The sequence below is a fragment of the Haemaphysalis longicornis genome, unplaced genomic scaffold (assembly GCF_048455015.1).
Source record: "Haemaphysalis longicornis isolate Haplotype H1 unplaced genomic scaffold, Haemaphysalis longicornis Haplotype H1 scaffold_12, whole genome shotgun sequence".
Lineage (NCBI taxonomy): Eukaryota > Metazoa > Arthropoda > Arachnida > Ixodida > Ixodidae > Haemaphysalis > Haemaphysalis longicornis.
This window is the reverse complement of record NW_027526225.1, coordinates 50863588-50876495: the sequence shown is the minus strand read 5'-3', so window position 1 is coordinate 50876495 and position 12908 is coordinate 50863588. Positions and strand designations below refer to the sequence as shown.

Below are 12908 nucleotides of genomic sequence, written 5' to 3'. Positions count from 1 at the left end.
GAGAATACCGCCCCAGAAGTGATCGTCCTCCGGTTTTCAAACAACCAGGCTAACACTGCTGCCACGGCCGCTTAATTAAAGGGGCCACGAAGACACAAGTATGGTTTGTTGAAAAAGACTACATTGTCCCCGTAACAATGACGCCAATCTCATCAAAAACTTCACACCAATAATCCAGGAAAAAAAAAAAAAAGACGGATGAATCAGCGGCAACTCCCCAACCACTTACAGGCGCGGTCTCTACGATGTCATGGAATCTTGTTAGTATGAATGACGGCTGCTGGCCAAAGGCACCGCCAAGAAGCATAACGGGGCAATTGTAGTGGGGTGCCTAGTTGCGCTGGATCGTGTCACTTGAGTGCTGTCAAGCAGTTACTAACACACTGATAGCAGTGCTTTTAGTGCTCCTTTTATCGCATCACTGCTGACAACATGTAGCGTGAAATTGGATTTCGATGTTTCTTGTGTCTTTTTGGTTAGAGGAGCCATGAAGACAAAATACAAGTTGGGTTTATTAGAAAGACTGCTTAGTCCTGATAACAATGATACCAATATCATCGCAATCTTCGAACAAATAACGGAGGTATTAAAGAAAACGTGTGAAGCAGTCGCGACCCCCTAGCCAATTTCCCGCAACTTTTCTATGACTCACGGAACCTTGTTTGTGCGATTGGCGGCCGCCTAACTGACCTGTCGCGACGACACATGATGGGACGTCTGTAATGGGGCCTCTAGTTCCATTTGACCGCATCACTTGAATGCTAACGTGCAGTTAACGCACTGAAAATTATGTTTTATTGTTGGCCCGTACGACGTCATTCTTGCTCATAACACGTCACTGTGGCGCAAAATTTGAAAGTTTTTAAATACTTCTTGCTTTTTTTTCGTTAAAAAAACATCTTTTGTGGCTGTAATGGAGCTAAGTGAGATGCTGAATCCTAGTTCTTTCAAATTAAACGAAGTTGTATTTTCTCACCTGGCTGGAACGGAGCTGCGCAAATGACCAAAGGGCAGCTCTTATCAACGGAACAAGGTTGGATTTTGTTTCTGTCAGGCGCAGCACAGTGCCAGAGCAAGGGGACCAGCAGATTCCATAACTGAACTCGCTGTGCCACACTAACACACCAAGCACATGGCGCTCGCTCTTTTATTCTCGCTGTCTTTTGTTGCCAGCAATAATGCGCCGTCTGCGAGAGCCAACGCAACAAGTGCTTTTCACACCATTTGACCCCGAGTTTTTTTTCATGGCTCGTCTTCACTCCCTGCCTGGTTCTTCTTCCACGTTCGTTTGGTGGAAATTTTGTGCTAGTACAGTCAAACCCCGCGATAACGAAATCTCAAGAGCACGAAATTCTTGCGGCAGCGAAATATTTTCTAATTCCCCGCAAACGACTATAGAAACCCATGTATTTCATATCTCCTGGCAACGAAACATTTTTGGACAGCGATCCCGTTTTAACGAAATTTTCTGCAAGTCTGGTCGGCATTTTATCTACCCATTTGAGGTTAACAGCATCCAAAAAGTGCTCAAATGCATTCTTTTCAGCCTCAAAGTGCGTAAACTTTTGCCACAGCGTGCTTGCATGGCCGCCGCCGTATTTGTTTACGTAAAAGACCACAATAAGCAGATGTGGAGGAAGCCTCGCAGTGACACCACCAGGGGGCGACACATTGTGACTCTTGGCACGGCTTTGGTCCCTAGAAAGATTCCTTTCTAGGTACCAAAGAGCTTTCTAGGGACCATAGCACATCTTTGGCTTGGGCTACGCTAACCGACTGCCGCTGAACAGTGCACGTTCACTGCGTGCATAAAGTTTCATACTAATATACGCATAGACTTTCGTACTAATATGGTTGCATATGTGGTAATCACAACGTTTGCTCTCAATCGAAAGTGCAAGTTCTTATCGCTACTAGATAAGGCAGCCATCATTTCCCAAGTGAGCAGACCAAGTGAAAGAAGGGAGGATAACACCGACGAGTTTTGAACCACCTGCAGCTTGCTCTGCCATTTTGAAAAGCTTTAATGGCGCACATGTGCAAAACAAAACAGTGACAACTGTGGCCTTTTTGGACGTTAACAAAGCCGTGCTCCCTTAGTTTTGTGGACAGCACTGGAACAACGAGGTGTCGCTGTCTGGCAAAGTTCGTCAACACAAAAAGCCGGACTTCGCTTGCATGCTTGTCAGACATACTTGGTGCCGAGGGCCAGGCAGAGAAGGAGAACCCACAGGATGTTTTGGATGCGTTTGACACAATTCGGTCGCTCTTAGATGCGCACAACTAGCAATGAAGCACTTCTTGTAGTGCGAGAGCTGAGCTGTGAAGCTACTGCAAGGTAAGGCTTACAGAGTGATACTGTACCCAGCTTTGAGAAATAAATTTCGGGTTGTGGGTGACTTTCCTGTCCTTCGTGTTTCATTATCCCAGAAACGAGATTCCCACGAAAGCGAATGTTTTGGCTTTCCCCAGCGGTTTCATTATTGCGGGGTCCAACTGTAATGCACTACGACGCTTTATGGCGGCTGTAATGCACTGCAACGAGGACATGTGAACACTTTATTTAGGATTACCTCATCCGATAAAAAAAGTTGTAGTTAGTTAAACAACTGCCGGATAATTAGGATTTCCAGGTGTTTGAGAAAACTTTTTGCTATGATATTCCGTAAAAACAACGCACCTTCCAAAACAGCAGCCGGCAGCTAACACGCAGGTCGCCAGACCACCTTCACTGCTTTGGTCACATCCGACTCCCAAAGAGCAATTGCTCACTCGTGACTGGAATCAGCTCTCTCCAAGTCGTGTCCCCACTCTATGCAGGCTAGTTTTGACAAGCAAATTGAAAGGCTGCTTTCAGACGGCTTCCCGTGCACGGTTTTGAACTCAGTCACTGAGGCACTCCTCAAGAAGGTTAAAGGACGCACCTCTAGAAGAACGCCTGAGCCTGCGAAAACAACGGCAAAGTTCGAAGTGGTGCCATACATCCACAAAGTCGCCCATCACCTCAAAAAGGTGGCCAACAGGCATGGCATTCCAATCCTGTTCTCGGCGCCGTGCAAGCTCGCCTGACTTAGTGTGCGCGCTTCTTGCGGTGGTTGCAAAAAGCAAGGATGCGACAAGAAGCACGCTAGGCCCTTTGTGGACTGTGCTATGCGCGTGGTTTATCAAATCCCACTTAAATGCAGGAGTCTATGTTAGGCAGACCAACCGATGTATCTACGACCGAGCACAAGAACATGAATTGTCGATAAAATATAAAGAAAAAGCACATTCGCACACACATTGCGATGCCTGCAAGTGTGAGCCACTTCTGGGGGAGATTAAGATTCTGGGTAGGAGCAGAGATGCGACTGCACGGGAGCTATTGGAAGCATTTGATATCAAGCAAAAAGGTGATAATTGTATCAGTGATACGTAGGTGTCCCTGTTTCACTCAGAGCAATCTTTCTTCAAGCGTTTTCTTTGAGTAACATATATGCGCATGTGTGATACCGTAGCGTGGTGCACATTGCACATGCCCCTGCTGTTCTACATTTACTGGCTCCGCCGGTGATTAAAGTTCTGTTGAAAGTTAGCACTTGTCCCGTCTCCTTTTTTGTGTATCATCGTCTTCGGTTTTTGCGCTAAAGATACTTAAGAATCATGAACCAATCAGCCCCCCCCGACAAGTTTTGTTAAATTAACTCTCAACAACGAACGCGGCCGTGCTGCTCAGACAAGATGAAGCGATGCGGATAACGAAACATGCGCACCATCTGTTGTCCAAAAGTTATCCGATTCGATCTATGCATTTATGTGACCCTTCAGTAGATGGCGGGGCATGCCCACAGCAATTTTTATACCCGAGATGCATTGGTAGTGGCAGGGAGTTAGGAAAAGCGCATTCGCCCGCAACACGGGTATACCAGGTGTGGCCGTAAGTGTGTGTAGGTGTGTGTAGGTGTGTGTGGTTGCCTGAAATATATTGGGAGTGGCCGTGAAAGGGTTAAAGTGGAAGACAACATTCGCACGAGAGCTTCAGGGGTCGTATCCTCGAACGTGCAGACTGACGCAGCCCGCAATAAAAAGGCAGACGGGGAGCGAGAACTCTGGCCCACGACAGCAGACCCCCCCGTGGCACTCACTGTTCTGCCGGTAGACGGTGTACAGGTGGTCGAGGCGGGAGCGCACGCTGAGGAGGAACCAGGCCTGGGCGATAAGGACCACCACCCCGAGGAACAGGCCCAGGGCCTTGAGCAGGGAGAAGCAGCCGTCGCCGTTCCCGCCACAGCAGGAGCCACCCGGGTGGGGGCCGCCGGTGAGGACCAGGCCTCGGGCGCCCCGGAGCCGCCTGCGAGCGAAGCCCAAGGGTGCGTGTCCCAATTAGGTACCGGCATATGCAGCAGTCCACTGGGTAGGAGGCCGGGGAGCAGCAGTTTGGACGAAAGGGGGAGCCCTCTGATCTCGTAGACCGAAAACAGCCTTAACACTGCCGATAAATGCTTTCACTCTTTCCTTCACGTCGGCAAGCACTGCCAAAGCAACAGTTATCGCCCGCCCCGAGCGGAACTGCAAGATGTGCTAGTCGCAGCAGATGCACCTTCAGTTCCTGCTTTGCTTTTGTGGCATTTCTTTTAAGTGAATATCGAATGCATTTATTGTTGAAACTGAAAGAAGGCCAGCCAATGGCCACTACGCTGCTCTAATGACATAATTTGAGCGTTCAAAGAACACCAAGACCAGGAAAGAGAGAAAATTCTTTTGAGCAAGTTGTTACGTTACTTGATGGCCACAGAGCAGTATTTTTGGGCTGAGGAACTTTGTGAACCCTTACTCTATGTACTGAGAGTGTTTGTTGACTACATTCTGAAAGCATTTAGGATATAAAAAAGTGGAAAAAAATGTTGCACGGCCCCTTTAAACGGGTACTGTATGGGAGATGGAGCTCACAGGCTTCGATACATGCAGCATCCCCACGATCAAAAGCTCTGTGCAAGCACCGACCTCTACCAGACATTTGGGAGTACAGCCCGTCATTAGTTTTGAAGTGTGCGGAATGCAGCAACACTGCGCATTTTCTTAGTTGTGCATTTCAACACAAATACATGGCTGAGCAAGAAGAGAGTTGCAGACCAAACCATTCGCTTCTAGCATGATCCACCTTGCTTGCAGCCCCTGACAAGACTGGACGACCGTCACCAATAAGAGGCACACATGCATGCTGCCATGCTGAAGAACATTTAATAAACAGCAGAGCGTGAAGCTAAGCACATGACTACGGTTGGTTCCTCTCCTCCCCTTCAAGTCCAAGTTAAACTTCAGAAAATAAGAAGAATACGCTTTACATAATGCATGCTGCAGACCGAAATTTGCTTGGTGGCACAATGGCACTAAAAGGAACAACTAAACAAACGCGTGGTGTCACTCCATTCATCAGGCATTCAATTTACCAGTCAAACAAATTGAGAAACTTGCGGAGAAGCTTTCAAATCCAGCAGCCAGATAGCACAGAACGTAAAAGGGCGTGCCTTTCGTTCATATTCCTTTGGATTCCCGCTGTACGTGCCGAAGCCTTGCTTGAGACTGCATTGGGTAATTTGACCCAAGTAATCGCTCATTCATTGTCTGGCAAAGTCTAAAGCCTCGGTTTATTCGCAAAGCTGGGAGAAGAGGGAACGCCAAGAGCGATTTGTGACTGACTCACAAACTACAGCATCGACCCTAGATAAGTTTGCAATGTGGTTTGCGCTGTCGCAGTTGCCAAAATGTAGATTTTTCCCTCCCACCCAGTTAACATTGACCTTTTTAAGAAACCTTGACCTTTTTAAGAACCTTGACCTTTTTAAGTTCGCCAGCGGGGTCGCCACAATGTACACCAACAACCCTGTGGGTGCAAGAAAAATGGCAATTTTGAATGCACCTTTCTCGCAAGAAAATGTGTACAAGATGGCCAAAAACACCATTGTGAGCATTTTTATTTGGCCCATGGCCACATTTTGCACTTTAATTTTTGCTAAAATTATCCGACTTAATCACTGCAGAGGGCAAGAACGGTGCGCGTCACAATGTGCTTTCATTTTTTCAATTTTGTGCCAAGCTGCCAAAGTGAATGGGGTGTCCATCACAAGCAATCAATGCCGACAAGCTCGTTAACATTCCTGGAGACTTTTTGTTGGGCTCGAAATTCAGCGTAAAGAAATGCGCAACGTTTTCACCCAACCCCATCACGATGCTAGGTAATGATTGCAAACACACGCTAAATGCAACGGGCCAAATCAAAATGCCTGCATCCTGAATGATGTTATTTCCATACCAAGATTGGACACGAACTACCGTAACTTATTCTGCGCATATCTAGCCTATCTGAAGTACGCACAGCCTGTATGGAAATCTACGCACTTCGGTGTTCATATGTAAACGCGTCGTGACTGTATATCAAACATATGACTCAGTGATAAGAATGAGGATAAGACTATTCTTGATTCGTACATAGCACAGAAACTAGCTGGCTTGGATGTAAAAGCAGGAAGCCAAAGACATGAGTATTGAAATGAAACAGAAAGGGGACTGATTTCCTAGTTACCCTAGGAAGCCATCTATTGGTTGCCTAAGTGCCTCATAACCGGTGAAGTTTCCACGCATTAAGCCCCTCCGAGTACGCAGCGCACATCAAATCTGAATTTGGAATGTTCGCTTGGGAGCTGGCAGTTCTTCACCATAAACAACAGAGAAATGGGTGTGTCGTTGAACCCCTTCTGCACAGTGCATTGCACCGCTGTTTTTGTTTACGTAGGCTCTGTTTGTAAGACAACAACGTAAGACTTCGCTGATTAACTTTTAATGGTAGCGCTTTGCTGCCTGATATGGCAGAAATGCCGATTAGCTCTAATAGCTCTTTTTATCAATATGCATAGATAGCATATATGTTCTCCGGGCTGAACGTGTTTTTCAATGTTCTTTTTCTCTTTCTTCGTTACTCAAAAAACGCAGTGACAAGATTTGGTGACTAGCTGCCAAAGACGGCCGCGGAGCGCTTCTCAAGGTAGCAGCATACCTGGACCTTGAGTAACTCTCGGGTCGTGATATCTGCCCGGGGCGTAATGTCCCCAGAAGCACTCTCCTACAGATAACAGCGCACCGGCAGCAACTACAACATAGTGCGCAATAACACCGCACAACTCTGCACACGCAACGGTGACAGAGGTACCAATACCGACAGCGATGTTTCGGCATGAAATGAGTACCCAGGACAGCTACGCAGCGACGACGGTCGATGTCACCTCAAATCCTCTTTTAAAAGCGTGCACGTCCAACGATAATCACGTTTCAACGGACCTGCGAAGACGCGACAGATTTTCCGTATGTCGACAAAACTAACTGCACGAGGGCTGCATAGGTTCGTGAAGTTTGCACAACCAATCCACAAGTGTCGCTTATTCAGAGTGCGAGACTTGCAGACTTACTTTCGGAAGCGCACTTTACGCTTGGGCGGCACCAGTTGCAGCGGCTCGGGCTCTGACTCGCTCTCAGAGGAAAGTTCGAGCAGCTTAGCCGCCTCAGTCTTGTTCGGCGCCAGTGTATCACGCCGGTGAAACGAGTCGACGGCTGGCGCACCACCACCGCTGGTCCACTCCTGGAACGGAAGCTCTTGGGACATGCTACCGCCGATGTCGTAAGGCGCCGACGGAGAACGATGTCGCGGTTAACACACTACCGCGCTGTCCGGTGGAACATGACACTCATTTGCGAAGGAAACTGAGGACAGAGTTAATCTGCAGTGACTGACGCTGCCGAAGGAAACTTGGACTTAGTTAAACATCTGTTTACTACCCAGCACGAATCACCCCACGCACAACCTCGCAAGTTCAGAAACTTTTGTATTGGATTGGCTGCAGTTTGGATTGGCTTGGTTTGATTTCAAGCATTCGGCAGCTGCATTGCTTTTTCTACTACGCAACTCTGTTTTTCACAGATATTTTTCTGACTCAAACTTAGACAGCGCTCGTCCCGTGTCAACGCCTTTTTTCTTGTGTCCTCGTTTTAGTGCGCTTTTTTACCATGTCGAAGTCCCATCACCAACTAGCCCATGGAGGAAGTAAAAGTTAGGGGAGAAATGGCTGGAAACGCTGATTGGTCAATCTGCCCTGAATAGTTTACTTACCTCATACTTACAGTTTCGATTTCCCGCCTGAGCCAGCACGCGGGTAGTACAAAATATCAAAATACGGAATGCTAGCTTGGGCGGCTCGTGGTGTCGCATGCCGATTTCCTGGGGCTCAGCTGGTGCATGACTACCTCGGGGTAGATCAGAAAATTATTAAAGACCTCGAGTCCGGTTACCTCGGAACGAGTCGCAAGTGTGAAGGCCCAGATTATTACGGAGAACCCAACGATCAAGTCAACGATCCTTGTACGATCCAGTCACTATCCACGAGATTAGGATACCGACATTAAAAAGAACACGGCTCATAGACTAGACTTCCCAGTGAAAGCTATCTACAACCAAGGCAGCGGACATTCAAGCTTTACTGGACCATTTCATTCAGAACTATACCAGCTGGGCCCTTGCAGTTCGTTACCGCAACAGTGGAAAGTAGCAGAAATTCAATTTATCCCGAAACCGACAAAGGACTTGAAGGTTAAGAACCTCAGGCCCATCAGCTGCCATCCTGCCTGTCAGGAAAACTCTAGGAGCGAGAAATAAACACCCAATTTCAGAGTTTTTTCGACCGCGCGAACCGAATTCGGTATGAGCGCAGTAACTGGTTTAAGAACAAATTTCGTACGCCTCGTCGACGTGCTTCTGCAAATCTGCAGGGACGCATACCTCCGCCCCCACGGCTCGCAGCCATGCGCGATGCTGGCCATCGATCGGAAATTAAGGTGCTTTTGATACCTTCTTGCACTCAGCCGCACACCGCACATTAGCGGAGAATAATTGCGGTTCGAGAATCTACAACTGTATCAAGGTGTCCTTACAGGACCGCCTTGACTACAAGACCACCTCGTACAAGACCTTACAAAAAGCAAAGCACTGCCCTTGGAATTATCCTAGAAAATTTTCTTTCTGATGTTCAATATATCCGCCCTGTACATCTCTGAAGACGTTTTAGCTTCCATTTTTTTTCTCCACATTTATTTGTTCCTATCTACCTACCTTGCTTCACCCGCGATGCTGTCACATATAGCAAGGCGATGGTACTGCAACGTTTCAGAGCATGCGCTCCACAGCTGTGAGCCTGCGTCAAGAAAGCAACAAAAACGAATGGTCTCTATTTTGGCAAAAAAAAAAAAGGGGGGGGGGGGGGGGGGCTAGAGGGTGGAGCGCCGGCTGCGAAGCGAGGGTTTATAATAGTGAAAGCATTACTGATCACTTGCCCCGAAATGTCAGTTGTGCATCTGTGTGCGCGCATGCGCTGGTAATGGAGAGTAGCGAGTGAGTGAGAAGCACAGGGAACGTGTTTATCCAGAAGAGCAGCTTCGTATTCAGATTATGTGGCTTAACGAACAGAAAATACACCCAGGCTATGAGGCATGCCGTAGTGGAGGGCTCCAGATTACTTTTGACCACGTGGGCGTCTTTAGCGCGTGCCGAGATCTCGTCATATGGGCGTTTCCGGCTCCATCCGAAAAGCAGCTGCCGCGGCCGGGATCGAACCAGTGGCATCTTCGGACTAAACAGCCCGACGCCTTCGTTACTGAGCCACCGCGGCGAGGGTAGAGAATATTTTCGGGAGTTACAAGTAAAGCATGTTACGAATCTTCGCCATCAGGCTAGAACAACAACGCATGGCTAGAGGAGAGGGCGGAGTGCGCTTCTTCTGCTCACGGTAACTAATCCCACTGCAAGTAAATGCTTCCAGTAGAGACCTATCGCCTGGGAGGCAATTGTAGCTAGTTCTTTGTGTAGGCGCTGCACGGCTAAACGCCACACAAAATGCGCACAAAACGCGCCCGTGTACTTGCTTGTCCTCGTTGTCGTACCGCTTTTCCCACCATGAACATTTACCAACAAGCCCAGCTCGCAGTTCTTGCAAATGAGGGTGTTGTTTCACTAAATGTGAAAGGCGTGAATGGCCAGCATACGCGCACTCATGGTCGCGATCCCAGCGGGGGTCTTAGAAGGCAGCTCGTCTGAACAGCACGAGATTCCCATGCCTTTCCCAGCCTCTGGGAACTTGATCGAGGAGCTGCTGAACGTCGTCTCTGGTGTAGCCGTTCGCACCCCAAAAGCTCCCCGATACCGATTGCTGCTCTTTCGTCCCATCATACACCCATTTCCGCCTGGTACTGTCAGTGTATAAACGCGCAATAAAGACCGCGACGTAAAAACCGTGCAATTTATTGTCAACACACACTAGGAGGAGGAGGAAAAAACTTTTATTGCTCCCACTGAATGGGAAGAAAGGAGCGCGGGATGGTTGTCAGTCATCCATGGTGGGTGGTGTCCCTAGTCCGGGATGCCATGGCAAGCTGCAGCTCGAATGGTGGTCACCAGGCCACGCTGGTTTTCCAGGACATCGCTTGTCAGCAAGACCTCCCACAGCTCCGGTGCCGGTGCGATGACTTCTGGTAGTTCCGTGACGCCTTTACACTCCCACACCATGTGGTACAGGGTGTTGGGCGTCCCCGAGCAGAAGTTGCAGTCGTAGCTGAAGAGCGTGGGGTGTATGTTGGACAGCTGTACAGGCGTACGGAAACGAGTTTGTCTGCAGTCTCCGAAATCGTGTGGCTTCTTTGGTTAGCTTTAGGTAAGGCGGGGGGAACTTTTTTTGATACCCTGTAGTGCTCTAGTATTCTCCTGCTGCGCTTGGGGATGGACGGGTGGTTGTCCGCAGAGTGGTGAGTGCCTAAGAGAGTTGAAGCCAGGTGTGAGTGGCCTCGGGATGCTGCGTCTGCCGTTTCTGTATACCCTCTAAGGAATCGTGACCCGGTGTCCAAATGATGTATATATGTCCAATGGAGTTTTCCGTGCTTTTGAAGCCTTATATAGTAGAGCAAGTGCCATCGCTGAGGTACGGCCCTTTTGAAAATTACGGCAGGCCGCTTGCGAGTCGGTGATGACGGTCACCCGGCCTTAGGTGGTCGTGGCAAGCACGACTGCTGCCTCCTCCGCAGAGTCGGTGTCACGTGTATTGACCGTTGCTGAGCACAAGTCCTCTCCTTTACTTTTTTGTCACACTAACCGCGTGCGTCCACTTGGTTCTTGAGTGCCCACTTGTAAAGATAAAAGTGAAAAACCAAAAATTGCTACGATACGACAAAAACAAGAAAAACGTAGTGGTGATGTCATGTGTTTGCAAAGTTTCGCACAATACTAAAAAAAACTGCGGGGAGGCATGGTGTACAAGTCGTGTTTTCTGCTCCGTGTCTGAGGCTGTCTGGACTGTGCACGCCCATAGATCAAGACGGAATGTTACGAAACCAATGTATACAAGGAAATAACAATGTGCTATGCAACATTGTTCCAAACTAACGCCAAAAATCTACTCGCGCAATATTCGCCGATATGACCGCTTAGAAATACCAAAGAATCCAATAAATTACGGTGAACAAATGCTACGCCATTTCATTTGAACAATATACCATGCGTAGAAGACTGCTTGTACCATCTGTTTCATTTATTTGAATCTTATGCTGTATGCCATGTATGTTAGAATACTAATCAACCATCTGTTACACATATGTGAATTTTATAGGTAATGTCTATCATCCCGGAAACCGCGAGAATTACCGCCAGAAATTTCTCACTGGAGTCGCCTCTCATTGGCTAAGCACGCAACGCGGAGATTCTATGGGGCAAATATTCCCTGACAAGCCGCGTTTGCAGATGCTCCTGTAGCGCCTTGGTATAGTACTTGCTTATAAACGAGAAGGTTCGAGTCCAGCATTCCGTTTTTTTTTTTTTTTTTTTAGCTTTCAGAATTTTTCGTTCATTGCGATTTTGTTAATACTTCCGTTTACTCTGGTTTTTACTATATCAAGAGATCGACGCACAGTACTTCTAAAATGGGTTGAATGACGTTTAATATAGGTTGTCTTCTGTGTAGCTGGGCTTGAGTTAGATTAGGTTTGTTGCAGTTGGGCTGGATTTGGGTAGGTTGTGACGTATTCGGTTAGGTTACGCTAGGTTCGGTGAAGTTAGGTTACGTTCCGACGTAATATTATTCAGCAAATTTTAGGCCAGCCAGGTTTTATGGAAACTGCCGCGAGAACTTCCCGGAGGTAATTATCACGGCTGCCGTGAGATTAGACGCAGCCAATTTTATATTTTGAGGTTCTTTTCTCATTGCAACTTCTTTGTGCAGGGGCCGTGGACCCCGTCAAGCTCGTTCCGAGTCTTTTAGTGCACGATCCTCAGCCCTTTGTTTTGACATAATTTGATTTGATTTGCATTTATAGTGGTGTTGATTGAATGCAGTCGGGGGTTTGCAGCCCTGAAGCAGCGCCACCCGGGCTATGATGCACGCTTGACGAGATTCCCACCTATTTAAATTACCTCGGCGGGTTACACGTGCGCAAAGAATGCCCCTTTTGCGGCGGCAAATTTCCCTGGACCTTGCGGCAAAAGACTGCAATGGCTCAGCCCTTCGAAAAGCACTCCGGTGACCCTTGTCAGAACTTGACGCGAGAATAGAAACCATGCCTAAAGTGGAACGTGCTTTGCAACAAAGCATCTGTATTCACCACGAATGTTAAATCTGCATTTTCGTTCGCTTGATAATGTGATGCAAATACGTAAATCCATCAAATGAATCTGCAATACAAAAGTATTTATCGATTGATTGGTTGATTGATTTTTTAGGCTGGGATTTCCGACGATTGATCGATCGACTTGCTAATCTACAATTCATGACGCTTTGCCGACTTGATATACAGTCAAACCCGACTATATCGAACCCGTTTACATCGAATTATCCCATATATCG

At 47.7% G+C, this 12908-nt stretch overlaps 1 protein-coding gene across 1 annotated transcript in view; it reads right to left on the bottom strand.

The window, feature by feature from the left end:
- LOC144162631 (uncharacterized) overlaps positions 1 to 7874 on the bottom strand; it is a 58235-nt gene extending 50361 nt beyond the window's left edge. Inside the window, exons 1-2 of the mRNA XM_077693245.1 lie at positions 7443 to 7874; positions 4125 to 4330 (exon numbers count right to left, since the gene is read on the bottom strand). Coding sequence (XP_077549371.1) covers positions 4125 to 4330; positions 7443 to 7636 — 400 coding nt within the window. The 5' untranslated portion in view covers positions 7637 to 7874. The remainder of the gene's footprint in view (positions 1 to 4124; positions 4331 to 7442) is intronic.
- Between the last annotated feature and the right edge of the window lie 5034 nt (positions 7875 to 12908).